The sequence below is a fragment of the Leopardus geoffroyi genome, chromosome C1, assembly GCF_018350155.1.
Source record: "Leopardus geoffroyi isolate Oge1 chromosome C1, O.geoffroyi_Oge1_pat1.0, whole genome shotgun sequence".
NCBI lineage: Eukaryota > Metazoa > Chordata > Mammalia > Carnivora > Felidae > Leopardus > Leopardus geoffroyi.
The window spans coordinates 23,324,797-23,352,040 of NC_059328.1; the positions used below are offsets into that span (position 1 = coordinate 23,324,797).

The 27,244-nt window shown below is 60.0% G+C and overlaps 1 protein-coding gene across 1 annotated transcript in view; it reads right to left on the reverse strand.

Annotated features, from left to right (window-relative positions):
- Window positions 1-7,217: 7,217 nt before the first annotated feature.
- SDC3 (syndecan 3) overlaps window positions 7,218-27,244 on the reverse strand; it is a 33,514-nt gene continuing 13,487 nt past the window's right edge. The window contains exons 2-5 of the mRNA XM_045476416.1: window positions 14,514-14,631; window positions 11,923-12,536; window positions 9,790-10,081; window positions 7,218-9,398 (exon numbers count right to left, since the gene is read on the reverse strand). Of these exons, the coding sequence (XP_045332372.1) occupies window positions 9,232-9,398; window positions 9,790-10,081; window positions 11,923-12,536; window positions 14,514-14,631 (1,191 nt within the window). The 3' untranslated portion in view covers window positions 7,218-9,231. The remainder of the gene's footprint in view (window positions 9,399-9,789; window positions 10,082-11,922; window positions 12,537-14,513; window positions 14,632-27,244) is intronic.

Sequence of the window (27,244 nt, forward strand, 5' to 3'; positions counted from 1 at the left end):
TCAGAGCCTGGAGCCTGTTTCCGATTCTGTGTCTCCCTCTCTCTCTGCTCCTCCCCCGTTCATGCTCTGTCTCTCTCTGTCCCAAAAATAAATAAAAACGTTGAAAAAAAAATTTAAAAAAAAAGCACTTAGGGGGTGCCTGGGTGGCTCAGTCGGCTGTCTGGCTCTTGATTTCAACTCAGGTCATGATCTCAGGGTCATGGGATCGAGCCCTGCGTCAGGCTCTGCACAGATCATGGAACCTGCTTAAGATTCTCTCTCTCTCTTCCTCTGTCCTTCTCCCCCACTCACACTCTCTCTAAAAATAAAAATAAAAAAAAATTTTTTTTTTAAATTTTAAAGTGCTTAGGATGTTGTGAGTGCGGTCCATGCAGTCCGTGGTGAGTGCTGTTCCTGGGAAGACCACCCCTGTTGCTGGTGGGCACCTGCTGTGTGCTGGGCATCGTGCTGGGCACATGGCTCTGCCTGCCCTCCGGATCTCCACAAACCCCTTTAGTGGTTTCCACTGTGCCCATTATACAGAGCAGGAAGCCAAAGTCAGGGGGCAAAGTGGCTTGCCCCAGGACAGCCCGGGGAAGAACTGGCCAAGGCCGGGGGATGACCCCCAGCCGTTCATGCCAAAGCCAGTGCCTTGACCTTGCAGCCTACTCAGAGCCTACTTCGGTATTCCCAGCAAGACGTGACAAAGGTCTAGACTTGGCCAGAGCCTTGTAGATGGAGAGAAATGACCCAACCCAATGTCCTTCAAAGTGGGAGGAGTAACCCCCAGCCAGCCCACCTCACGGGACTGGCGCGAACAGCGAACAAGGCCAAAGATCCCCCGGAAAGCCGTGACCCGCCGCCCGCGTGGGAAGGGCGGTGTCTGTTCCTTCTTCTGGCAAGAGGCTGACACCTCTAGAGGAGGGTAGGCCACCGCCACGTCCGTCGTCACTATTCCATGGGAGTTCTTCCATCAGAGAAGTTCGCGGGAGTCAGCGTCCGTGGCAGGGGAGGGGACAAGGCCGGTGAAGGTGCTGGCCACACAAAGCAGGGGAGATGTGACATTGCAGAAGCCCCCGGTCGGGGCAGGGGACGCGGAGGGGGTGTAGGGCAGGCAGGGGCCCGGGGCCCGGAGTCAGAAGACCTAGCTTTGCCTTTGCTGGCGTGAGACCCTGGCAAGACCTCATGCCCCCGGCGATCAATTTCTTTTTCTTTTTTTTTTTTTTTAACATCTTTGAATGAAGAATTCAAAATTTAAACTTCAGGTCGATAGAATAATATAATGAACCCCCATGTGCCCATCCTTCAGCTTCTCCAATTACCAGCCTAAATCTCACGTCGCCCCCTCTGCTTGCCCACCCGCGCCCTCCTCCCTCCGCTTGCCGTGAGCCCGTCACAAGCATCCTATCGTTTTACCTGCAAATATTCCAGTCTACATAAGGATAAGGATGCTTTAAAGAAAAAACACACATAATCATAGGACCACTGTCACATCTAGGAACACGGACGATGATCCTTTTACAACAACTATTCATTCATAGGTCAGATTTCCACCTGCCTCATAATTAGCTTGGAGTTTTGTGGGGTTTTTTTGTTTGTTTTTTGTTGTTTGTTTTTTTAGAATCTGTTTGAATCGGGATCTGAATCAAGTTCCCACGTTGATTAGCTAACAAGCCTTTTAAGCTTACCTGTAAATTACCTCTTCATCTTGCAAGAATGTGTAAGAACTTAATTGAAAAAACTGGGTCATCTGTCCTTTAGAAGTGCCCCCGCAGTGTGGGGCTTTGCTCACAGGCTCGCCGTCTCTATCTGTGAGGGGTGGGGGGCAATCGGGGTCTCCCAGGATGAAAGCAGGGAGCGTCTGTGAATGGGCACTGACCACGAGAAAGCGCCCAGCAAATATGTCCTGCGTTAACATATCTTTTGAGTCTGTCCCTACGCCGCGGCCTCTGTTTCTCTGACGGCCTCGCTGAGGTTCAGAGAAGCTTAGGAACCTGTCCGTGCTCGCACAGCAGCTATCAGTAGAGGAAGGAAATGAAAGGGTAAAACTGAATTTTGACACCAGGAGGAGACCCAGGTTTGGCTCCCACTCCACTCTTACATAGCTCTCTGGCCTCAGGTTTCTCGAACTCTCTGAGCCTCAATTTCCACCGGCCAGGAGGCCAGACCTGCCCCAGGCTGTAATGAGGTGAGGGGAGAAGTGCCCACCGCCCTCCCCCCATCAGGGCACCCCGCACGGTGTCTCACCCCAGCGCTTTGGCAATCTGCTCCCTGGCCCTAATCCCCTCCCCCGCTCCCACGCCAGGTCCAGCCTCTGTCCTCCCCAAGTGCAGAGAAGGCTAGAAGACTCGAAGCTCTGGGGGCCGTAAGCCTGGCCCCTCCGTCTGCCCCCCTGCGGGTCGGCGGAGACAGGGTGGGTGGCCTGGAAGCCGAGCTTCCTCCTCCTTCCCCCTCTGCCTGTCGCCCATCCCTGAGCCAAGGGGCCCGGAGAGAAACTCGACACCTCCCAGCAGCTCCTGTGTGCCCACGTGCCCATCTGCGAGGCCCCTGTGTATGATTCCCGGGCACCGACCCAGGGCGTCGCCGGGCCCAGCCCAAGCCATCGTTCACACCAGCGCTGACGCTGACGTTTGGATTTCTACCCAGGTTCTGGGTCATTTCCTCATTCAGTAGGCAGCATGCTGGGCCCTGCAAATCATAACAACGATAATATGACAGCAACAGGGCGAGAAAACAGCCCCCAGCTGTAGAGCCCCTGCCCTAAGCCAGGCACGGTTCAAAGCACCGGACGCATAGGGCAGGTACTAATATTGTCCCCATTTTACAGGCAAGGAAACTGAGCCCTGGGTTTGAATAAGCCGCCCGAGGTCGCACAGCTAGTCAGCGAGCAGAGCTGGGATTGGCATAAAGGTTTGCCTGTAAAAGACCGAAGCCCCAGGGGCGTCTGGGTGACTCAGTCGTTTGAGCCTCTCACTCTTGATTTCGGCTCAGATCATGGTGTCACCCTTTGTGAGATCAAGCCCCGTGTCGGGCTCCAAGGATTCTCTCTCTTCCTCTCTCTCTGCCCCTCCCCTGCTTGTACTCTCTCTCTCTCTCTCTCTCTCAGAATAAAAATAAGTAAACATTTAAAGTAAGTGAAAGACCAAAGCCACAGAAGGGCTGGAACTCAGCTGTCATGCTAATTGTTTTCTTTTTTTAATTTTTTAAATGTTTCTATTTATTTTTGAGAGAGACAGAGCATGAGTGGGGGAGGGGGAGAGAGAGAGAGAGAAAATCCCAAACAGGCTCCAGGCTCCAAGCTGTCAGCACAGAACCCGACGCGGGCGGGGCTTGAACTCACAGACCGTGAGATCGTGCCCGGAGCCGAAATCACTTAACCAACCGAGTCATCCAGGCGTCCCTTATTGTTTTCTATATATTACCTCAGTTAATTTCCACCATAGTCTCCAAATACCCGCCTTATCGCCCACACTTGCATGTGAATAAACAGGCTCTGAGAGGGAGAACATTGTGCCCAAGTGCACAGCTGGGTCCACTTGACCCCAGAAGCATGTTGTCCCCACGCCTCTGGCTGAGGGTACAAGAGAAGGTGGTACCAGAGGGTACCAGAAGGTACCAGAAGGTACCAGAGGGTATCAGAGAAGGTGAAGGGGGCCCTGCAGGTGGGGAGACAGCTCTAGGCTGTAGGGATTCAGAAAGAGGATGCAAAGACCTTCCAGAAGCTTCCTGGAGGAGAGGCCGTGTCAAGAGCTGGGCCTTGAGTGGTGGCAGGCCAACCCCTTACGTCACAGCAGGCTCTGAACTGGGGTCCGGTTCTGTCACAAACCTCGACGTAGCGCCGGACTGGTCCCTTCTCGAACCCTTTTACAGCTGTGTGGTCCAGGGCTGTCAGGGGACCAGTGGCCTGAGGTCCCACAGCGAGGACCCAGGCCCGGGAGCTCCGTCCCAGAACTGTCTGGCAGTGAGGTGGGTGGGGGTGGAGGGGGTGGCTGAGGAGAAAAGACACCCCCACCCCCAGGCTGGAGTCATTACACGGTCACGGGCCTCTGGTTATAGCCTGTCTCCCCAGGAGACCGTACGTGCCCTGTGGGGCAGGGGCTGGGTCTGTGCTGGTGACACCTCATCCCCCAGTTTCAGAGCAGGCACTTAAGAAACTTCGGTGAAGACAGGGAGGAAGGAACGGATCCGCAGGCCTTAGACGGCAACCCACCCCGGAAACACGGTGACCCGGTGTGAGTATCACGTCTTAAGAGAAATAAATTCCTGCAGGAAATGCTTGCCGGACACGTGGAGAGGCTTCCCTTGGAGGAGGGAAGTTCACGACCGTGACACTCACGCCTAGGGGCCATCCCGGGGCAAGAGGGCAGAGCCTGGTGTGCCCCCAGAGAAGAGAAACACTGGAGAGGCCAATTTTGGCTAAAAATGAAAGGATTTCTCAACAGGTAGAGTGACCTACTGGTCCCCAGGATACACCAAAGCCCTGTCACAAGAGGTACGCCGGCAGGGGTAGGCACAAGGACTTCTGCACCAAAGGGCCCAGGGCTGGGGGCTGGCCCGAGGCCCTCCCGGCTCTATGACCCTGTGACCCTAGGGGTCAGCCTGTGGTGCCAGGTCAGGGAAAACCGCTTCTCCTGAGGTTCTGCTCTGTTCTAGCACGGAGCACTAGTCTTCCTCGTGGAATCCTTACCACATTCCATTTAGCGGGCGGTCACCGTCATCCCGTTTCGCAGATGAGAAAATCGAGGCTCCGCGAGCCCAGAAGTGGCCTCTCCAGACTCACAGCTGGGAAATGTTACCTGGGCTTGAAATCAGGCCTCCCGACCCCAAAGCCATCCGGCCTTAGTCAGTCTGATTCTGATGTCCTGTGGTCCCAACATTCTCCCTTTGTGGCCTGAAACCAGTTCTTTCCCCCTGGGCAGGGGGGGGGAGGGGGGGGGACCACAGGGCCCCCAACGCCACCACAGACTGGCCCCGGCCCAACCGCAGCCCCCAGGCGGCCTTACCACAGTCGGCTTCGTGGTTTCCTGAACATTCTCCACCAACGGTCGCTTTTACCATAATGGTTCCCGCGAGAGGCTGCCGGTCAATTTTCCTTGCTTGGTTCTCAATTTCTTCTGAAGGGTAAAGTGGCTGACGGGGCAGGGGGGACCACGAGCCGCCCCTCCTCCAAAGCCTCCTTGTTTATCTCACACCCAGGCCACACTGTATCATTTCAGCTTAATTTTATTTCCTCTTATAAATGGGCACAGCACGGGAAGTGTTAAAAAAAAAAAAAAAAGAAAGAACAACCAAACAGAAAACAAAAACAAAACAACCAAACAGCTCCTTCACAAGGCTGGGACAGGTGAGTACCCCCGGTGGCGGGGGGGGAGGGGGGGGGGACAGGCACCTGGGTCTCTTTTTCCAGTCTTTTCCCTCCGCTTTTCCTTATTTAGAGATTTGGCCGTGAACTCAGGACAGGTATGGTTAATAAACAGGTTATTGGGGGGGGGGGGGGAGAGAAAGGGCAGGGGAGGCTTGGGGGAGGGAAGGACAAACTCCCACCCACCCCAGGCCAGGTACGCGAAGGGTTCTGTACAGGAGAAAGGACGCACGGGAGGGACACTGTCTTCAGGGGGCTCTCTGGAGCCACACTGCCTACGAAAAGTATTTACACGTATTTGCCACGCTGTGCACTAAGCTGCCGGGTGGGCACCGGGGGGGGGGGGGGGGCGATGCTGGACCCATCAGCCCTTAGATGGCAACTCCAGGACCCAGTCTTGGCATCTCCATAAATCTGTACAGTTCGTGGGCTTCTATTTACAGGCAGGAGGCCTGAGGAAGCAAGTCCAGGGTGGTGGCTGTCAGGAGAAATCCAGGAGAGCCCAGGAGGTGGTAGCCACTCCCGCCCCACCGGAGAGGCCAAGATAGGTTTGCTTCCTGCGCCCAGGGCCCCAGCCTGGAGGCCTGGACAGATGGCTTTGCCAGCCCTGGTGGGGATCTGGCCTGAGCACCCCAAGCCACGGACCGCAGACCTGCCTCACCCAGCCCTGGTTGCCACCCAGCCCCCTCCAGGGCTGAAGGGGACGCACCTTTCAGGAGAGGTATGCCCCTGTGGCCCCTTAGGGAGACAGAACCTGGGTTCTAGAAGTCACAGCTGGAGCGAGGGCCCGAACCCCACCTCCCGAGGCCCCAGCCACCCTCCCTGGCAGCTGAGGCCTCAGGGAGGTTCTCTGGCCACACAAGCCCCCTCCCCTTTGGAATCTGCCCGGCTTCTAGGAAATGCCAGGGCCTTGCGGGACACCCTCCCTAAGCACACTGGTGTGTCTGGGGACCCATCTGCCCAGGCCCTGCTTGCATCACACCTCGTGCCCAGGCAAAGAGCCCCGCACCCACATTGCACGGAGGAGAGCCCCAGCTCATCCTTTTAACCGACCTCTCTCCTGGACTGCCCTGCCCCAGCCGGGCTGGCCGGAATGAACTTGGGCCAGTCAGACTGTGTTGTTCCACGAGGATAAAGCCTGGGCCTTGGGCTCAGGTCCAGGGCTCCATGAACGAGGCCCTTGGCCCCTTCTCTCAAACGCTAAGGACAGAGAGAAGAGGCCCGTGTGCCAGGAGGCAAAGCCCCAAGTCCCAAGTTAGAAGCCAGCCCTACGTGGGGAGTCAGGCCTGCTGGGACCAGACTGGACCCCTGCGGGGGGCCACTCCAAGCCCACTCCAGCCAGACCAAGCCCAGCTCCTCCGTCCTTGCCAGGCCCTGCCCCACCATGGGCCACATGTGGCCCATGCAGGGGTCTCCTACCCCAGGCCCACCATCCCTGGGCTCACGTCCCCTCTCCTCCATGCTCCCTGGCTTCTCAGCCTTGGCCTGCCCAGGCCTGGTCACCAGAGCTGCTGGCCCCCCACGGCAGCCCACCAGGGAGCTGCTGGGACATCAGTCCCTCCTCCCCTCGCCCTTCCACCCTCCAGGGATGACTGAGGCCAGGTCGCCTCACCTTCAACAAATCACAGGCCCAGGGTGCGTCCCCTCACTCCTGCCCATCGCAAAGTTTGGGACCGGCTGGGCTCCTCACAGGCCTCCAGGCCCTGCCCGGGGGGACACTGAGTCCGAAAGACAAAGCCCCAGCCCGGAAGCAGGATGGTAGAAAAGACAGGGTGTGGGAGTTCCCTGGACCCTTGCTCTCAATGCCTCGGGCACCCCCCACCCCCCTCACCCTGCAGAAATCTGCTGCCAGGGAGTCTAGAAAAGGGAACAGAAATAAAAGCTGGGATCCTGACTTTAATCTGGGCTGAAGGTTGGGGGGGGGGGTGAGCACCAGCCAACCCCAACTCAGACCACATCCCGTGTCCTCAGGAGCCCCCACCAAGCACACCCTCCTCCCCCAAGGAGATTTGTGACCCCACATTTAAAATATCTACAGAAGCGGCCCCCTCGCAAGGGTAACACAGAAGGGGGAGGTGGGCCGGGGCCTGGGACGCGCCCCCCCCCCCCCGCCCCGCCCCCAGCCCCACCTGCTCTCAGCTCCCGGCCTGGGGCAGTGTGTCTGGCTGGGCTGCTTCAAGAACCATCAGCTTGTCTGGCCAGCGAGCGGGCAGGTGTCCACGGGGAGGGCCCCAGGGCGGGACCGAGGTGGGCCTGGTGAGGCCGCGGGGAGGGTGCAGGAGGCCCAGGCGACAGGGCCCACCCTCGCAGGCACTTTGGAGACTTGTGTCCTGGGAGGCAGCGTCAGCCCCTAGCTCAGAGCAGGAGAGGGTACAGGGAGACCGGGAGCCAGGCCGCACACCCCTCCCCGCCCAGGCCTTGTGGTCCTGGGTGACCCAAACCCCCTCCACATTTCCAGGAACCAGCCTGCCTTCCTCAGCAAGGCTCCTAGCTCGCGGGGGACTGGCCCCGAACTCACTCCTCGGCGAGCTACAGAGGGGAGGGGAGGGGAGCAGGCCCCACGATGTACAATGCCCTGGCGGGGGGTGGGTTGTGGCAGCATCCCCCCCCCCCCACTTTATTTCAGGAGAGGCAAGCAAGAGCCCGCCGGTTCCCCTGCAGCACAAGCACGGGGCTGTGCAGGGGGGAGACTGGACCTCCACGTGGGATCGTATCTGACATGCTGGGGGCGGCGGCCGCGTGGTTGGTGCTGGCGTCGTGGTGAGGGGATGAGTGTTGGCAGGGCAACTCTGGGGACCCAATATGGGCTGACTGTTCCAGCCTGACTCCACCCTCTCCGGTGAGCCCGGGAGCTGGGGACAGCCTGCCTGGTGCCACAGTGTGCATGGGGGGAGGGGGACAGAGGGAGGGGCAGGCCACACTGTCACCACCATCAGGGGACGACGACTAGTGCCTTGCATTGTTGTGAGCATTGGGGGGGGGGCGGGGGGCGGGGGGGCCGCGGGGTGAGAAACACGTGAGAATAAGCATCTTTGGAAGCATGTCTGTGACAGGTCTGCACCGGCTGGGTGAGCGGGACCGCGCAAGGTTTTGTCGTTGAGCGTCGTCGCCTTCGTGTGTGATGTCATGCGTGACCGTGTGGGAGATGGTGTCCGTGCAGAGTCCGCCTGCAAGAGGGAGGGAGGCCCAGGCAGCCCAGCCCCTCCTCACCAGGGGCTGCCAGAGCACTCTCAGCAAGTCGATTCCTTAGGGGCACGCTGGGATGAGGTGAGGCCTGTGGTAGGTGGGCACTGGGCAGGGGCCAGGGGAGAATGGCCCCACCACCCCAGAGAGGCCAGGGCCAAACAGGCTGGTGACGAGAGGTACCGTCTCTCCCGGGCAGAGAGGGGCCCCGGGACGGTAGCGAGAGGCCGCAGTGTCTCGATGATGTCGAGGGCGGAGCTGGCCAAACGCTCGTCCTGGAAACCAGCCTGCGTGCCTCTCCGCCTCCGAAACGAGATTTCAGCTGGCCCTTGGTGGGGGCCAGGTTGGGGCCTGGAGCCCATCTCAAGCCCCACCCTTTCTTCTCCCAGCCAATCCGGAGCTTCCTTCCTCCTGTCCGGCCGACACGAGGTCCTGAAGCCCCAGGCTGATTGTGGGGAGGGCGGGGGGACACGAGATGAGCTGGTAAGGGCACAGTCTAGGGCAGATGGCAGTGCCCCCTGTCCCTCAGGTAAGATCTGCGTGAGGCTGGCTGTCTGGGCAGACCCTGGGAGGGCGGGCAGAGATGAACCGCGGCCAGACTCCCTCCCAGGCCCAGTCCCAGGCCAGGGCTGGTGGGGCCGGGCCGGGGGCTAGGCGGAGGGGTGACGCTGAGGCTACGGGAGGCACTGTGGCTCCACTAGGCTCTGCTAGGCGTAGAATTCCTCCTGCTTGTCAGGCTTCTGGTACGTGACGCTGGCCTGCTTGGGCTCCTCCAGTGTGTAGCTGCCCTCATCCTTCTTCTTCATGCGGTAGATGAGCAGCGTGACCAGGAAGGCCGCGAACAGGGCGCCCACCACCCCGCCTACAATCACAGCTGCGGAGGAAGAAGGCAGAGGTCAAGGGCTAAAGACAAGCTAGGGACCAGCTCAGAACCTGGGGAGAGGGCAGAGGGCCCCGGGCGGGGAGGGGGCTCAGAGCCTTGAATCTGAGGCGCGGGGTGGCCAATTCTCACACGGGCAGCGCTGGCTGGCCTTCACAGACCTCGCCGGAAGGAGGATATGGAGGCAGGGTCAGACCCTGGGACAGGGGAAGGTCAGAGGAGGAAACAAAAGGAGGGTCTGGGGGTTGAGTCCCCAGCTTTCCCTTCCTAGGAGACTAGGCTCCTAGAAACCCCATGCCCTGACCTCTTCTCGGGCCCCTAGACATCCAAACTGAGGCCCGACCAGCTGCCTCGCTCTGGGCTCCTCCCAGGCCCCAAGCCTCACCTACGAGCACCTCCTTCCGCTCTAGGATGCTCTTCTGAGGCAGCTGAGCAGCTGAGCTGCCTGGGTCGATGGCATTGTCCAGGAGGCTGGGGCCTGGGCCAGCACCCTTGGGCAGCGTCCCAGGTGGAGGTGACGGCTTGGCCGCAGCCCCGCCCACAGCCACCACCTCATTGGCTGTGTCTGGCTGTGTGGTCTCTTCCTCCGGCAGCTCAAAGTCCCCGCTGGGCCCCCCGCTCACGGGCACCTCTGGCTCATCCCGGATCGTGGTCAGGACGGACTCCGGAGTTGGGGTCTGGAGGGAGGGAGGCATGAGCCTAGGAGCCAGGCCTCAGCCCCTCCTGCCATGGGGCACCGCCCCCCCCACCTCTGCCCAAACCACCCCGCATTCCCAGTGGGTCTGACACTTACTTAACTAAGCACTCGCTATGCGCCAGGCACTGTGCTCAACACGTTATGGGCGTTTTGCCCTCACAACACCCCCGTGAAGGAGGTACTGTTACCCCTGATTTATAGGGCTGGAAATAGGTTCAGAGAAGTTAAGTGACTTGCCAAGGACGCACAGCTAGTGAAGCAGTAGAAGCAGAACTAAAATCCAGATCCACCCAATTCCAACGTCTCGGGTTTGTAACCACCCCACACCGCCTCTGTTCTCACCTGGCCACATCCTATCCCCACCCCATCTGTCACCTCCCCCTCTAGCCGCCTCTTGGTAATAACAACCGTTGGGAGATCGCTGTCGAATTGCTGTTTGGGGCCTGCTAGGTGCTGCCTGGTCCCCAGGCCACGTACCTGGGGCAGGGGTGAGGCCCTCAGCCTGGGGGTCAGTTCAAGTGTACAAATGCAGAGTGTGGATGCCCCTTGGAGGCAAGCGTCCAGGAAACCAGCCTGGCGGCTCCCACCAGGGGGAAGCAGGACCAGGGTTGGGTTTGGGGCAAGGATGTAGGTGCGTCGGGGGTGAGCAGGGCGAGGTGGGCCTGGTGCCCCGCCCTCCATCCCCTGTCACTGTTTCCCCTTCCTGCTTGGCCAGCGTCTGGGAAGTACCAGGCTGCCCCAGCTGCTCAGAGGAGCTGAGGGCGGGGTCTGCATCTGGCCGGGGCTGGGGAGTCAGAGGGGCTGAGGGGGACCTGAAGGCACCTCTCCCACCTGAGGGCCCTCCTCCCTCCGTGAGTCCGGCTGCAAAGGGCTTTTGTACCCCAATCAGTGCGACCTCCTCCCCTCCTAGCCCAGCCCACCCAGCAGGGACCAGGCTACTGCTCCCACTTCCTTGATCCCATGCACCCCCACAGTCCTGACGTCCGCATTCTCCCCCCTTCAACCCTCCACCCCTCACCCCTAACACCCCCCCCCCCCCCCCCCACACACACACATGCCCTGGCCTCTCTCTAGAGCCAACTGCGGGGCTCAGATGCTGACTCTGCCATCGCGGGGGAGGCCTGGTCTGCAGCAGGAGGAAGGCGCAGTGCCACCCACAGCGTGGATGCCAGGGTGAGGGAGGGCACGGGGACGCTCAGCTCTGGGCCGGCCGCCCGGGCAGCACACCGCACACGTGAGCTGAGGGCTCTCCTCTCCCTTGGCCTACCCCCCCCCCCACCAAGTCACCCTCACACTAACAACAACAGCGATGACAGTGACCGTGACGATATCGAAGCTTCTGGCTGGTTTACCATTGCCAGGCCCCGTTTTAGGCGCTTTGGATGATTCCCGCAACACTAGGGTCTGCGTCCTATTATTTCCTCCTTCTCACAGGTGAGGAAATGGGACGTACAGAAAGAATCAGCGACTTCCTGAGCTCACTCCAGGATGCCTGCCCCCTGGCCCTGCACAGGCCCCTTGCCCCGCCCCCCCCCCCCAACCACGCTCTACCCGATTCTTTCCCCATCCCTATCTTGTCCCAACATCCTAAGCCCCAGGGCCAGTCTCCCTTCCATCCCCATCCACCTCGACCTCTGTCCCCATCCTGTTTCACGCCCCCAGCCTTGGCCCTCTGGCCTCAGCCTCTCTCACCCTCTCTAGCCATGTCTGGCCCATCTCCAGACCCTCCTGGTCCCCGCCCTGCCCAGCTGCAACCTCCCCTGCCCAGGCCCGACCCACCCGCCTCTGCTCTCGCTCCCTGTCCTCCCCCAAACTGCTCACCTGAGCCACTTCCGTGGGTCCGGGGGCCGTGGTCCCCAGGGGCAGGGTGCTCTTCTCAGGGCTGTCAGGCTCCTGGGTGGTAGCTGGCCTGGGAAGGGCCCTTGGCCTGGAGGTAGCTGTGCTGACCAACCTGGGTGTCGGGGCCTCTGTGTCCAAGACAGCCACCGTGGTGGGAGGCGAGGGCGCCGCTGGGGTGGTGGCCCGGGCCGTGGCCGCCGTGGTCAGCGGAAGAGGCAGAAGCCTCTGTGCACCGGTGGTCCTTATGACAGAGGTGATGGCCGTGGAAGGGGGTGCTGCGGGGATGCTGGGGGCGGCGGTGGCCACCGTGGCGGGCACCGTGGCCACGGTCAGGGCCCCTGCGGTCGTGGCAGCAGTGGTAGCCGTGGGCATGGAGACGGTGGTGGCTCTCTGGCTGGGCTCTTCCGGGACCTCTGTCACCACCGGGGGGCTGGTGGCTGGCTCCGGGGTGGGGTGCTCGGAGGGGAGCTCTTCAAACGGGGTGCCCACGGGCTGGATGTCCATGGTGGGCGGCACCGCGGGTGTGGTGGACACTGCCGTGGCCACATCTGGGCTGAACCGCATGGCTGTCTCAATGCCCGACTCCTGCTCGAAGTCTGAGGGGGTGGGGAAGAGGAGAGAGCTAGGGAGCTGGCTGATCGTGAGGGCAGGAGGGTCCCAGGTAAGCAATGGCCACCAAGATGGGGTGGATCCCAGCCCTCACTCCATGCAATTTCCCCGGGTCAAGATGAGGGAAAGACGTAAGGCAAAGCCTGCCCACAGGTCAACAGCTGGTCGGCGGCTGGTGCATGTTCCCTAAGCCTTCCCTGCCTAGCCAAAAATTCCTCGGGGGGTGGGGGCAGGGAAGGGGGAGCACCTCTTCCAGGAAGTCTTCTCTGATTTTTCCAGACCCCCACCCCCCCCCCCCCCGGCCTGGACCTAGTGGCAGCCTAAATCCAGGCAGAGGCAACAAAAGCCCTATGGGCTGCAGATCTTGCTAAAAGCTGGGGGGAAGCAGGGGAGTGGCATTTGGGGAAAAGCCAGGCCTAGATAAACCCCCGCCATGAGCATGAGGCGCTTAAGGGCTTCCCCGGAGGCACAGGCCACAGGAAGACAGCAAGGAGGAGAAGGAGCCCTTCCTACAGGGAAATGCTTGAGCAATCTGGCGGACTCTGAGCCAGGACAAGTGAAGGGGCCCGGGAGGAAATAGGGGACAGAGAGAGAGAGAGAGAAGGTCCAGCCCACACCCTGGGCTCCTGATCAGGCAGAGGAGGGGTGGAGAGCAGCCAGAGAGGTTCAGGAGTAGAGACATGACCCAGCAGAGATGGATTTTGCGAAGATTAACTTGCAAGAGGCTTACATGGAGTAGGGCTAAAGCGGGAAGACTAGAGGTAGAGGCCTGTGGGTGGCCAGGCCCATAGCACAGAGACCTCCTGCCATCCCATCAGACCGCCTTGTCCTCTCACAGGGCCCAATCTCAGCACATACCCCTTTTTAAAAAAAAAAAAGAAAAGTCATCTTGGGGCACCTGGGTGGCTCAGTCGGTTCAATGTCCGACTTCGGCTCAGGTCATGATCTCGAAGTTCGTGAGTTCGAGCCCCGCAACGGGCTCTGCGCTGACAGTGTGGAGACTGCTGGGGATTTTCTCTCACTCGCTCTCTCTCGGCCCCTACCCCCCCTTGCGCTCTCTCGCTCTCTCAAAATAAATATATGAGTTAAAAAAAAAAGAAAAGAAAAGTAATCTCAACACCCAAAGCGGGGCTCCGACTCAAGACCCCAAGATCAAGAGTCCCAGCTCTTCCGACTGAGCCAGCCAGGTGCCCCGAACACACACCCCTTTTTTCTACCATTTTTAGAACTCCTTCCCTGTTCCAGACCCTGACACCTGACGCTGAAGCCTTCCAGAGGCTCTGAGAAGAAGGCATAGCTCTGGGGAGAGTGGCTGAAGTAGCACAGGTTTTAAGCGCCGAAGCTGGGATTCAAACCAGGGGTGCGGGGGCAACCTCCCTCACCTCACACTACTCTCCTGGCCTTTCCCAGGCCACACAACTGGGCTGTCCCAGGCACTGGTGGAGGCGTCTGCCCCTTTCCACCGCTCCCTGAACTCGACCCTGGGCCACAGCTGACTGGACAGGAAGGGGGCCACCTGACCCAAGCGGAGTCAGTCAAATGGTGTCTGCCGAGGACGCGCCCCTGCAGATCCGAGAAGTGACTACTAAGTTCCTCCAAGAGGTCAGGGCAGTACTGAAAACTGGGTTACTGAGGGGCATCCGTGCTCCCCAGCGGAGGCGGGAGGTCTTCAGGGAGACGCAAACAGTGCAGAGAGAACCGCGGGGAGCGGCGAGTCCCGAGCTCTGGGGTCTCAAAGCCCTGGCGACGGCCCCGGGAGGACGGGCTGCCCTTCCCCGTGCTTGCGGCCCAGAAGCTTCCCCTGCCTGACCACCCCACCCCCCACCCCGGCCCCTCACCCCCACCATGGAAACCAGCCTGCATGGGCCCCCGTTCCCAGTGATCCCAGAGCCTTGGGTGGGGCACCGGAGGCAGACGGCACTGCCCAGGCACAGGGCAAGGGCGGGGGGGAGGCGGGTACTTACAGCCCGAGCCGGACCCCGAGTAGAGGTCGTCCAGCTCGTCATCGGGGAAGGAGTCGTCATCCCCAGAGCCCTCCAGGTCCACGGGCCTCTCGAAGTTCTCACTGCGCCAGCGCTGAGCCTTGAGGAAGACAGAGGCGGGCACAGAGCTCAGCACCTGTGGTCCGGACGTGCCCAGAGGGACAGCAGACACATCCGTGGGCCAAGCGACTGAGGAACAGCGTCAGGCGTGGCCACCACACGGGCCAACAGGGCCAGGGTGGGCCTGAATACCACCTCCTGGTCCCCCCCAGAGGCTAGGACAGCAGCCCCACCCTCCTGCCCCCACCGGGGACCCGGACCACTCCCCGACGCCCTGAGCAGAACTGCTGGGCGGCAGACCGGGGGTCTAGAGCCAGAACGCTGGATGAGTCCCGCCTTCATCACTTACTAAACGTGTGACCGCTCTGTACTCACTACCTACAGTGCCTGCCTCACTGGTGCCGCGAGCACACGGCGTGCGGATGTGTGCGTGGTGCCCGGGACGCCTGGCGGGACTCTTGGCGTGGCCACGGTCATCAGCCCCGTTCTGCAGAGGAGGCAGCTGAGGCCCACCCAGCTGCCCTAGGTCACCAGAGAGCATGTGACACGACGAGATTCAGACTCTGCTGGGGACCCAATCGAAGTCTCAAAGGCAATGCGATTAGTCGGACACGGGGTTTAGGGAGACGAGGGGCTTTGGCAGGGGGGTACTTTGGGTAAGAGTGGGGAGGGGGAGGGAGAGAAGGGAGTGTAGACTCCAGCCCTGGCCCTGGGTCCTCCCCAAACCAGGATGGTGGCCTACCTCCCCACCCCGAGGATCATCTCGATGCCCGAGTCAGCTGAGGGCCCAAAAGCCAATTCTACCTCAGGAGGGGTGCGAGGGGCTCCTTGCAGGTTCCCCAGATTCCTCCCAGTGTCAGAAGCTGGGGAGGCCCGGGGCTGGGGCCGTCCCTCCCCACTGCAACCCCGGAGGACGGCCAGCACAAGGGGCAAGCAAGGCAGGAGTCCCTCCCCCTCCAAGGGGGCAGCCGGGGCCCCATCCCCTGCTACACTTCTGACCCTGGCTCCAAGCCAAGCCAAGCCACAGTCCCTGCCCCTGAGGGCTTTCCCCAGGAAAGTGAGACGGATCTGGAGGGATTAGCGCTTGGGGCTGAAACACCGGAACAAGAGAGAAAGGCATCTCCAGCAGAGGGAAGGGAAAGAAATACGCCAAATCTCCGAGGTGGGGAAGCCCGTGTTCCCCGGGCTGGCCATGCCCGCCCTCCAGCCTCATCCGGGGTCCCTTTGCACGCCTCCAATTGCTGGATTCCAGCCACGCGGGCAGCTCTCTATTCCCGGAACGTGGCTGGTCTCTCCTGTCCACTCATGCCGTTCCCTCCGCCCAGAACACTCTTCCTTCCCATCCCCTCATCGTCCAATGTCTGGCCAGCGAACCTCCACTCTACTTCCTTCGAGAAGCCCCACCCTGATCTTTCCGAGGATCCTATGGTTCTGAATTCACGCCTATCACCACTTGTGAGCTAGGTCTGCTTGGGTGACAGCCGCCCTACAGAACTACATCTCGATGGATGGAGGCGGGACCTTGCTCGGCACATAGTAGGTATTCAGGAAATGCCTGTTAAGAAACGGTGTTGAGCTGGGAGATGGGACTAGTGCCCGGGGCAGAGGCGGGCTGGAGCTGCAGCTGGGGAAGCCCCATCACAGGGGGCTTTCAGCGACCAACTGACAACTCCATCCTGGAAACCGGTTCCTTTCCATCCTGACCACACGTCAGAATATCGTGAACACTGAACTCGGTGGTTCAGCAGATCTGAGGGACAGTCTGAGCATTCGCACTGTCTGACCGACGTGGGAACCACGAAAGGAGTGTGGAGCAGGAAGGGGACCGGGCCAGCGCCGCGAGCCGGTCCTCAGCCCCCTGATGGGCCCCCTTCTGGGGTTTGCACACAGCTAGAGAGAGGACCCCAACCCTGGCTTCCTGCCCCAGCCTCGACCACCTGCTCCGCAGCCCTCCCCAGGCCAGCCGGGGCAAGAGGCCAGGGCAGCAAGCCAGGAGATGCCCTCCGTCCTGCCACCCCACCCCTGATACCACACACACACACACACACACACACACACACACACACATGCAAAGTAATGAATTAATCAGTATTTACTTGCTACCAATGAGTCATGGAGTGGAACAATTAGTGTAATTGCTCCCGTGACTAATTGCTGGGTCTTTCTCGCTTTCAGACATTCCAGGAGCTCAAAGCAGCTATCATCCGACTTGCCCCAGCTCCCATCTCTGCCCCCGCTGCCCAAAAGAACGAACCCCAGGACCCCCGGTGAGGGAAACAGAAGGCTCCCTGTACCACCAGCCTCTTCAAGCTGGGCCAGCCAAGCTGGAGTCCCTTGGAGACGTTCTGCCTAATTCTTAGGCAAGCAGCCAGGAGCCAGAGATGTGCAATTCCTGTTCAGGGCCACACAGCAGGACAGCGCGCTTGGGAGTGGAGCTGTCTTCACGGTCTTTCCATCCTTCCAGGAAAGGCCAGGGAGGAGCCGGGAGGAGGGGTTCTAAGAAGTCTGAGGTCCCCGGGGGGTGCCCAAACTGGAGACAACATGGGAGCCAAAATAGGGAGTCCTCATGATTCTTGGGTGACCAATGCCATGCAATAGCCCCTAACAATCTGCTCCCGGAAGGGCCTGCCCAAATCCAAAGACTCGCCCCAAAGCCACACAGACTCTTGAAATGATACTCCCAGGGACAGAGAGAGAACATATACAGACACACCCTGATGCACACACCCTTAGGCAGCCTCAGAGAGGCACCTTGCATTGGCACGCCTTTGGGTACAAAGAGGGCCACGCATCGGGGGCAGGCACTGGGCGGGGGGGGGGGGGGGGGGCCACACGGTGCAGCTCTGAGGCCCCGAGACAAGCATGGAGCCTCTTGTGAACCCATCAGCCTCCACTCAGGTAGCTCTCACCTAGATACTATTCATCCCTAGCTCAGTAGCCATCGACATGACAACCGTTACCATGGCGACCATCTCCTCCATGCTAAGGACCAGGAGCTCCAGCTTCCCACAGAGATGGAGGGGGGCAGGAGAGGGAAAGATAGTGGAAGAATAGAGAGGACGACGGGGAGGGGGGAGGGGGGAGGCGCAGGGCAGAGGGAAGCCAGGGGTCAGAGGGGCACAGGGGGGAGGCGGAGGGGGCAGTGCAGGGAGGACGCGGTGAGCGGGCGAGTGAGAGAGAAAGCAGGAAGGCGAGAGTGGCAGGCGCGGGGAGCAAATTCTCTCACATCTTAATTTAGCCTCGCGCGCAATCAGACAGAGCTGGGGAAGGGGCCACTTCAGTGATTTTCCAAACCCGCATCCAAGAGAACATCCTTTCTGCATAGTAAGTGGCCCCCAGACGAGGTGGAAAGGGGAGTGGCCAACAGCCCGGTCACCCCTGAACTCGTCCTGGGAAGCTTAATGCAAGGGACACCTGTGGGGGTGGGGGTAGGGGGATGCAGGATGCCATCTTGCCCAGCCCCCTCCCCCCCCCCCCAGCCAGCTGAATGCCAGCCTGACCCCTCCCTGGGCCAGCTGGAGGGGCCGGAACTCAGTGGGTGCCCCCCAGAAACACTGCAGGGGTGCTGGTGGCTGCAGCTCCCAGGGGACCAGGAGGAGGAGGGAGGAAAAAGATGGGGGCCGGGAGCTGAGCCTGGGAGGCAGCAGGGAAAGACTCAGAAGTCACAAAGTGCCAGGGGAGAATGGTGACAACAGCCTTCGACCCCCAAACGACCTCCCCATTTGCATAATTCCATGCATAATTAGCATACTTATCCATGCCATCCCCTGAAAGGAGAACTGAATCCGAAGGCCCCAGGACCCTGTGGCCTGCCCCTGCCCCCCCACTGCGCCCCACCTCTGGGTAAACCCCCCCTCATGCTTGATAAACGCATCCACGCGCCTAACACACCCACACACTGCAGCCAGCAGGCAATCCCGCACCCTCATGCACACGCGCACGCGCGCGCAAACACACACACACACACACACACACACACACACACACCATGCAGGCTTCCTTTCTGGGTACAAACAAGCATACGCAACGCTGGGGTGAGCCCTTCCCAAGGAGCTGCCACCTGGGGGAAGGGGGGGACGGACCCAAATCAGGTGGACCTCAGGTATGTCTCCTCCCCTCTGAGTGCAGGGGTGCATTCAGGGAGAAAGCCAGGGAGCCTCCCTCTGCCCCCAGCCTCCTTCCCAGACTTGAAGTCTGGGGTCTCTCAGGCCCAGCCCCTATCACCTGCCCTCCCCCATCAAGAGCATTCCCTGAGAAACAGGAAAGCACAGAGGTGAAGCCGGAATGGACCGGCCGCTCCCCCACTACCCGTGGGACATCAGGCAGGCCTCTGAGTCTCTCAGCACCTCAGCCTTCTCATCTGTAAAATGGGGATGCCGCTAATAGTGCGTTGTTCCTCTAGCTGCTCTGGGAATCAAATACTATCACGCAGGTAACGGGTTGAGCACAGGACCCAACATCCAGAGTGGGATCAACGGACGTAGTTGCGGTTAGTGTCCCTTATGCGCTCAGCGTTCCGTGATCCTTTCCAAAGATTTTACTTCATTCAAGCCTCGCCATCCTCATGGTGGGAAATAGAATCAGGACGGTCACACCCAGGCTGCGGATGCCCAGAGAGGTCAAGAGGCTCTGCCAAGGCCACACAGCAGGGGAGGGTGCAGAGAGAAGAAAAAGAGAGGCTGGATGAGCGGGGAGAAAGGGTAAGGTACAGAAACAGACGCAGACACACAAATTAGGTCAGCTGGCAGGGGGCCAGGAGCCCAGCACCCCTGAGCACTGCTAATCGTGCCGCAAAAGCTAAGAATAAAATCAAGTATAATTAATTCTGCCCAAGCTTCCTGCCCTGCATGAGCCAGACTCAGGCGCCCCGCTCTCGGTGACTAGAGGCGTGTGAGCAGGAGTTGGGAGCCCAGCTCTAGATTCAGACAGCCCCGGGTTCAAGTCCAGCTCGGCTTACTTGCTGGGTGACTCTGGGCAAGTTACTTAACCTCTCTGAGCCTCTCTTCGGTCACACGGGGACACTAGTAACACAGGTGGCACAGAATAATTGGAGGTCAGCCTTACCACAGCACGTTTCCCACCTCGGTCCACACCTCAAGGCCAAACTAGGCCTCAGTGATCACGGGGTTCTACCCTTTCTTCTTACAGATGTGGACACTGAGGCTCAGAGAGGGGAAGGGCTTGCATCACCCCAGTCCCTGCTAAGAGGGGTGGGGGTGGGGACCGAGCCTGCCAAGCGGCACTCAGGAAAGTCAAGGGATCTGTCCAGGGACAAGCAGTGACGTAACCACTAGCTGGTGGGAGCAGGGTGGTCTCGGCAGAGCCCCCTGGATCCCCACAGGCTCTGTCCCCACCAGTCCCTGTCCCCAGAAGGCCCTTCGTCCTGTGAGAACTCAGTGCCCCTCACGCTCACCAGCTCCAACCCGGAGACCCAGAGCGTCACGGCAGGAATGTGGGCCGGGGCCAGGCTCTGGGCAGCAGGACAGCTGAGGGGGGCTCACAATGGAGAGCAGGGACCAGGAAGGGGGACGCCTCGGTCCCCACCCCCTTGCCAGTCCACAGCTGCCCTGGCTGGGAACCCAGCACCCGCCACATTCGCTTGCTGCTGGAGGGGTGAGGGGCATGAAGATGGCATCTGCTGGGGAAGGGGCCACAGAGCCCAAGGGCCAGAGAGAAGGGTGTGGGGGAGGGGCGGGGGGAGGGGCAGAGAAGGCCCAGGCTAAACTTGACAGACCCCCCCCCACCCCGCCACACACACACGCACACACACACACACACACACACACACACACACACACACACCCCAAACAGTCGGCAAAGCACAGAGGCGTACCCTGTCCCACCGCCCTTATTCCAGAAGCCTACTTCCAATCTCCCACACCAGGGCAGCTCAGGGAGCGGGAAAACACCCCTGTGGCCCCCCCCCACCTCCCCGGAATCCCCCTTCCCCTGGGCAGCACTATCCCTGCCCACACCCCCCCCCAGGGCGCCCCGGAGAGCAAGCAACTCCCAGCGCAGGAGGCCACAGCCTCTGAGCCCCAGACCAGCCCCATTCTCCGTACTTCCCGATGCCTCACTCGCTCGGTGCTCTAAGGGCCTTTCTGACTCTGACACTCTGGGCAGTCGGGAACCCAGTCCTCCAGTTCAAGAGACCCGGAGAAATGTTACCGATGACAAGTGGAAACAACCGACCTTCCCAACAGAGGACTAGTTAAATAAATGAAGGCATAACCATAACATGGAATATTATGTAGCTATCAATAATTGAGTTTTCATAAGCCCGCGCTGTCTTTTCTCAGGCCATTAAAAAGGCATGAATGGGGAACAGAAGGTTTTTGTTTTTTACTTGCTTTAAAGAATATTTAAGGACAGGGGAAAATGCACGCGTTGGTTGTCAGGAGGCAATGCGGCTCGGCTATTGATGGGATCGTACAGATGGTTCTGTCTCTCAATACCTGGGTGACCTTGGGCAGGTATTTAACTCTCTCGGCCCGGTTTTCCTGGTAAACAAAGATAATAACCCACTCCGGGTGCACAGGAGACTCTGACACATTAACGAATCGCTCAGTGAACGCTGGCTATGAATACTATTATCATCGTTAAGTTTAGGAAACAAGTTAGAAAAAACTAGACAACACGATCCTGCTTTAAAGAATGCCCTACCAAAGTGGATTTCTAAACACCGAATCCTACTAAGGCTTTCCAGAAACTCGCTGGGTGCTAGGATGACAGGCAGTGTTTCATTTTTTCCCCTCAGGACCTGTCTGTATTTTCCAAATGTTCTATGATAAACTCAGAGTCCTTTGATTATTAGAAACAGCACGTTCTTGGGGCGCCTGGGCGGCTCAGTCGGTTTAAGCATCTGACTCTTGATTTCGACTCAGGCCAAGCATCTCACGGTCTGTGGGATCGAGCCCCACATCGGGCTCTGTGCTGACAGCATGGGGCCTGCTTGGGATTCTCTCTCTCCCTCTCGTCTCTCTCTGCCCCTCCCCTGCCTACACGTGTGTGCTCTCCCTCTCTCTCAAAATAAATAAACAAAGAGCACATTCTTTCTGTGTCCCCATCCCTGCCGCTCTCCAGTCTGGAAATTCCTGGGCCCCTTCATCCTGCAGAGACCCCACCAGTAAGCTCGTCCCAGAGGACACTTGTGGGCAGACGGGAGGACATGCGGGACAGAAGGGAAGGACACAAGAGCCTGGTGGAGCCGGCACAGCCTGGGCAGCACATCTCAGCACCAACGGGATGGCTTGGCGGGGCCCGCTCCCTCCCCAGGCCTGGAAACGTCTGGGGGCAGGCTGGCCCGGACACCCACTCACCCTCCGTCTCCTGCCAGCCCAGCTCCTGGCCCTGTCATCCCCGTCGGTCCCGGCTGGGGGTACAGGCTGGCCACCGCTCAGCTGCCCACCATGCAGCCTCCGTCCAGACCCTGGGCAAAGCAGCCCCCCCTCCCCAACCCCGGGCTGGGACGCCCCGTCATCGCTCCGCCAGCCCCAGCCACCTGCCTTGTCCAGTGCCACCCTCTTGGCCATCCTGACTCACACTGCTCATTTGTTCCTGTCCCCAAGCCGGTGCCTGAAAGCAGGGCCACCCACTGAGGCCTCCTCCCCCAGCTGCCTACCCCTCTTGTTCCCCCCACCTAAACCCTTCAAGGTGCCGGGGTTGGCGGGACACTCTCAGGCCAGCAGGGGCACAGCAGGACTTGAACCCCAGCCTCACTGACACCAGATCCTGGGCTCAGGGAATTCCTGACCCCCGGAGCAGGCACGCAGATTATCGCAGTGTCACGTGATACTCATTTCCCCAGGCATTTTTCCAGACGAGGCCTGGGCCTTTCCGTTCCCTTACCATGGACAAGAGTTGGCGGCCACGGAGGGACCGCTCAGTACGTGCCAGACTCTCTCTGTGCACCTCACCTCGGTTCTCTTCCCAGACAGCTTCCCGGCGAAGGGTTATTATCCCCAGTTCACAGGTGCGCATCCCAAAGTTCAGAGAGGTAAAGCAACTGACTTGAGGTCACACGGCAGCGGCGGGGGCCAGATTTGAACCCAGGATTAGCCGAACCGCGAAGACCACATTCTTTGTACTACAGCATACACCTACTCCCTGCCCCACCAGAAAGTTCCTCAGGGGTGGGGCCACACCACCACCAGTCCCCCCACCTCCGCATAGCACCCTGTACAGGCACCGACAGACAGACAGACTGGACGTCTGGGGATGAACAGACATGAAAGGTAAGTCCTCCCCGGACAGACGGCGCGGCTCAGGTGAGCAGCCCCACCCGTCACCCCATGACTCACCAGCAGTTGCCTCTGGGACGGAGTCCCCAGCCTCTGCAAAAATCCCCGCCAACGATCAAGGGGACTGGGCCTGCCTGCCCACTCGTGAGGCCCACACGCCTCCAAGGAACAAGCCAGCATGGGGGTCAGATGTTCCAGTCCGGGCTCCCAGAGAGCCCCGGTCAAGCGCTCTCACCTCACTGGGCCTCAGTTTGCCCTTGACCAGGTCTGGCAAGGCCACTCCTGTGTTCCCAGGGCCCGGGGTATTTCTGGAACACAGCCAGCTTCCATCAATATTTGTTCAATGGATCCCGTAAACGGGATCACCCTCAACAGACCCACGCCACCCACGTCCCGCCCCCAATCACTATGTGATCCTGCGTGGGGCCCTGTCCTCTGGCCTCAGTCTCCCCACACCTAAAACCAGGGGGCGGGACAAAGGTTCTCCCTGGTCCCTCCAAAAGCCGGCCAGGAGGACTCCAACTGAGCTGGGAGGAGGGACGAGAAACAGACTCATCCCAGCATTTTTTTTTTTTTTTTCATAAAATCACTATGCAAATTATATGCAAAACCCTGCAGATGAGCAGGCTCCCAGTGGAACCTTCGATTTCAGCCGCTTTACAACCGGGCCCCGGGCGGGGGGAGGAAGCAGCATTTACTGAGCATCTGCTAAATGCCAGGCTCCTTACACGGAGTCAGGCGCAAAGGTCCTCCTTACTCCCTAGACAGGTCAGACGACTTGCTGGAGGTCACAGAGAACTCAGGTGATGAGTCAGAATGGTGGGGGGGTGGGGGGGGGCGGCCAAGGCAGGTGGAAGTGAGGCCTGGGGGTGGGGAAGGCGCTGGACGAACACATAGAGGTCCCAGGGCCACGTGTCTGGTTCTCATGCCCACAGAACCTGAAAGAAGTCCAGCCCAACGGGCAGGATCCTCAGCCCGATCTTGGGGGCCACCTGAAGCCAGGTGACCCCCAGCCCTCCCCCGAGAAACTGAACAGACCCTGGAGGCAGCCCAAGGCAGGCCCAGCCCTTCCAGCTGTCCTGGGAAACCTCAGAGCTCTGCCAACCTCCCCGGAACCTCTCAGGCACGTGCCAGCACGCACCCTGAGGACACACGGTGCACACACACACCCGCAAAGTGTCCCCATCTGCGTGTGTCCAAGCCCAGCCTCCTCGAGGACCCGGGCTGTGGACCCCCTCACCATCCCATCTGCTGTGTTATTTATAACTCACGCGTGGTGGAGATGCCACGCCCCCCGCCCCCCAGCCCTGAGCTGTCCCACTGGCTTCTGAGCTGCTCCGCTCCAAGGGATGGAATGAGCCAGACTCAGGTAGTGAGCCATGCGGGTCCACCATGGCCACTGCCCAGATGGGAGAGTGGGGTGCAAAGAATCAAGACCAAAAGACCGGGGCGGGCAGGGGGGCATGGCAGGGCCCCAGCCCGAGATGACCCTCTGTGCGGCACAAGGGTTTGACCGGGAAAGGGGAGGAGCAGACAGGTGCCCAGGCTCTCCCCTCCCATCTCCTGAGTCCCAGGACACCAGGCAGGGCCTTGCAATGAGCAGGAGTCCTGAAGCTAGATTGCTCGGATCCAAATCCCAGCACCGGCCCCCGGGGAGCTGTGTGATCCTGCGCAAATAAGCCCACCTCTCTGAGCCCCGTTGCTTCTCCTACTAAATGGGCATAAGAATAGAACCAACCTCAAAGCATTGGGAGGATTAAGTGAGATTATCCAAACAGGTTCTTGGCCCAAAGCCCTGCTACTTCTCAGCTCGGTGACCTTGGGGCAAGCTGCCTGGCCCTGAAGCTCAGTTTTCCCGTCTGCAAACGAGACCATACAGCCCAGAGGGTCGTGAGGACTGAAGCAATGGCAGTGACACACGGGAGGTCATCAGCACACACAGATTCTCTTTTCCTCTGCTCTCAGGGGCCCCCGTGATTCCTGACCACCCCCAGGTTCCACCCCGGATCGTCTTTATCGCCCGCCCCTAGGCGCACAGAGGTTTTTGGAGATACTGTGCCACTGAATCCAAACAGCTCCTCAAGGGGCAAGTCCTCCCCCTAACTCTGCAGCGAGCACCCCGCCTCGTCAAATATAGATGCTCCATAAATACCCGAGGGACGGACGGATGCGAGAGTGAAGGTGACCAGAAAGCCGGGAAGGCTGGCGAGGCGACTGGAGCCTCACGCACCGGCGGGGATCAACATCAGGGTGGCCGCTTTGCAAAAATGGTCTGGCAGCTTCTCAAAACGTGAAACGGAGAGTTACAGATGAGCCAGTAATTCGACGCCTGGGGTGTGTACCCAAGGAAAGCGAAAGCATATGTCCACATACATTAAAAAATATATATGTATATATATGTATATATGGGGCGCCTGGGTGGCTCAGTTGGTTGGGCGTCTGACTATGGCTCGGGTCATGATCTCACGCGGTCTGTGAGTTCGAGCCCCGCGTCGGGCTCTGTGCCGGCAGCTCGGAGCCTGGCGCCCTCTTCCGATTCTGTGTCTCCCTCTCTCTCTGCCCCACCCCCGCTCGCGCTCTGTGTCTTTCTCTCTCGATGATAAATAAACATTAAAAAAAAAATAGCAGCATTATTCATAACAGGCAGACAGCGGCCAAACCCAGGTGCCCATTAACTGATAGATAAATAAAAGATGGCACGTCCACACGGCGGGACGTTGCTCCACAGAGAAGGGAGCGAGGTTCTGGTGCACGCTCCCACGCGGGTGAACCTGAACTACGTGACGACAAGTCAAGGAAGCCAGTCACAAAAGACCACACGTTGTGTGATTGCACTCGTACGAAACGTCCAAAGAAGGCAAATCCGTAGAAGGGAAAGCAGAAGTGACTGCTTAGGGCCGGTGGACTGGGGACAAATGGGGAGTGACTGCTAAACGGTACAGGCTTTCTTTGGGGGCTGCTAAAAATATAAAATCGGTGACGGCTGTGTAACCCTGTACTCAAAACCACTGAACTGGATGCTTTGGATGGGTGAATTGTATGGCAGGGGAGTTCAATCTCAATAAAGCTGTTGTTTGTGGGGGGGGGGGGGGGGGAGGGTGGGGAGAGAATGAATGGGAGATTGAGGCTCAGGGAGGGTAAGAAACTTGCCCAGGGTCACACAGCAGAGCCTACACTCAAATACTCAGATGGGAAAGGAGGTGAGCAGGGGCAAAGCTCACCTCCTCTGCCATCTGAGTATCCCCCAACTAAGCCCCGGGTGAAGCCTCCCGAGCCCTCACCCCCAGGAGGGCACACACTGACTGCCGACCGCAGTGGGACAGGCCCAGCGTGGCAGCTACCTCCTCTGCTCTTGTCAAAGGCCACTTTGCAGGTGGGACCACAGAGAGGGGGCAGGCCTGGCCCAGAGTGACCCAGGAGAAGGGAGGCAGCTCCAAAGTCAGGCTGGCTGCCCCTCTCCCCCTACCAGGGTGAACTCAGGCACGACGCTTGCACCCGCATAGTCCACTGCTTCCGGTCCACCGCCGCACCAAGCTTCCCCGTCCCTGGCTCCGGCCCCCCATCTGGTCCCTAAGAGGGGAAGGGGTGACCTACCTCACAGAGCCTTGCGGAGCAGGGGCCACCAAGGATCCCGAGGAGGGGAAGCCAAAACCTCCGCCAGGACCCCCTGGCCCTCAGTCCCAACCGTGGCGCGGAGGGTTCCAGAGACAACCCCAGGGCCCCACGTGCCCTCCCCTGACATCATCCGCTGGCCTCCCGTGGGTCCGGCACATCCCTGTGTCCAGCCAGCCCGTCTTCAGTCCACCGCCAAAAGGCAGAACCCTCTCCCCCCGTGCTCAGAGGGAGTCCAGATGCCCACTAGGGATTTAGGGACCCTGAGCACCCTGGCCCCCGCATGCCCTGCAGCCCAAGGATGAGACGGGCCCTCCGCTCCTCACGTGTCACTTGAACACGGCTTCCCTGACCAAAAGCGCCTTCGGGTCTCACCTGGCCCATCACCTGACCCCCCCCCCCGCAGGCAGGTCAGAGGCTCCAGCCCCAGTCCCACCGGCCTGGCCCCGTTCCCCGCAGGGTGATCGGCCGGGGCCAGCCCAACCCCAGACCAGGGCAGCGCCCCTCCAGAAGGCTGGACGGATGCGTCCCAGGGGCCCGGCCCAGGGACTGGAGCGGTCAGCGCCTACAGGAGAAGGGCCCGGACTGGGAAAGCGGGGCTCCAAGTTAGATGGCACGGGAGGACTGTTCCTGGGACCCAGTCCTGTTCCCCCACGGGCTGTCCCCCCACCCCCCACCCCCCCCAGTGTGCCAGGGACAGTGTCACTCGAGCATGGTCCACACCGACCCCCCACCAGAAGCATCCTCACCACATCTCATGACTTAACGGCATCTCTCAGCAGGAACATTACTGCCACCTGG